This window comes from Austrofundulus limnaeus, unplaced genomic scaffold (assembly GCF_001266775.1).
Source record: "Austrofundulus limnaeus strain Quisiro unplaced genomic scaffold, Austrofundulus_limnaeus-1.0 Scaffold406, whole genome shotgun sequence".
In the NCBI taxonomy this organism is placed as follows: domain Eukaryota; kingdom Metazoa; phylum Chordata; class Actinopteri; order Cyprinodontiformes; family Rivulidae; genus Austrofundulus; species Austrofundulus limnaeus.
Window position 1 is genome coordinate 181,478 of NW_013952808.1, and position 1,359 is coordinate 182,836.

General features: G+C 44.8%; 1 protein-coding gene across 1 annotated transcript in view; it reads left to right on the top strand.

Annotated features, from left to right (window-relative positions):
- The window catches only part of med4 (mediator complex subunit 4), a gene marked incomplete in the record, with an annotated part of 12,204 nt that overhangs the window by 3,443 nt on the left and 7,402 nt on the right, over positions 1–1,359 (top strand). Inside the window, 3 exon segments of the mRNA XM_014024078.1 lie at positions 680–737; positions 819–905; positions 987–1,118. Of these exon segments, the coding sequence (XP_013879532.1) occupies positions 680–737; positions 819–905; positions 987–1,118 (277 nt within the window).

Genomic DNA, 1,359 nt, shown 5'->3' on the forward strand with positions numbered 1-1,359 from the left:
CCTGTTCAGAACCAGGTGACGTCTGATGACAGGTAAACAACTGGACCAGGAGAGTAAACACACACACACACACACACACACACACACACACACACACACACACACACGCCAGCAGTACATCCTGCACAGTGAGTTGTAAGGATTTTTTTGCGACATTTATGGATTTTTAGGGCTCTTTATACAGGTAAATGTCCAAAGAGATTGACATGTATGAGCCTGACCGAACTTCAGTCAAACAAGACCCAACACTTTTATTCATGTTTTAAACTAGTGATCTTGTGAGCAGATGCAGCTGTATGCCTTTTTTTTTTTATGTCAGGCTGTCGGAGCGCTCCAACTCCTCTGTTCGATACTGTGGTCACTCTCCATGTAGCATCAATTATGCTAATGCTAGCTGCCTGTCACGTTCTCTCGTCCTGGCCAGACCTCCGCTCTCTAACCCCCCTTCCCTACTCATTTTGATGCATTTTGCAAATTTCGCCTTGGGGTGGAGTTATCTTTTCACAGGGGGGTAAGATACACTTTAAGTACAGTAAAGAAGTATTTGTACTTAGTTACTTTAACAGCTCTGGTGGCAGACCTCATTCTGTTGTAATGTTGTTGATAAAGCTGTGTGAATTTTTCCTGTATGACTTTGAGTTGTTCAAATGTAAATGTGTTCTGTCTGTTTGATTTTAAGGCCACTGCTGTTTATCAGGCAAAAGAGAAGCTGAAAACCATTGACAAAGCCAGGAAAGGTGAGCTGCACCTCCTGCTCAGCGTGAAGTGAAGTCATGTCGGGTGGATTTTCATGAAGTGGATCGGTTGTGTTTTTGCAGGAAGCATCTCGTCGGAGGAAATCATCAAATACGCTCACAGGATCAGTGCCAGTAACGCAGTGTGTGCACCGCTCAACTGGCTGCCAGGTATGGAGCAGAGTCACTGCAGCAGCTGTTCTGCAGGGCCCGTTTGGCTTCACTAACCCTTCACACTGATGCTGGTCTCAGGTGATCCACGCAGACCTTATCCCACCGACCTGGAAATGCGCAGCGGGATGCTGGGTCACATGGCCAACCTGCCGTCCAACGGCGTGAACGGACACCTGCCAGGAGATGCTCTGGCTGCAGGAAGGTTGCCAGGTAAGAAGCAGGAACACAGGATGTGTGCTTACATGACTGACTGGTGATTTAACTGTTTGATTTTGTTTTTATTGTATCCCTTAAATCAGGGGTTCTTAACATTTTTGACCTCAGGGCCCAATTTGTTGAACACAAAGTGACACGAGGTCCTGTCACACATTACCATATGGATCAAAATGATAAATTATTCTAATCTAAATCTTGGTTTAATTTTTATTGTATTTACATCATAACTAAACTA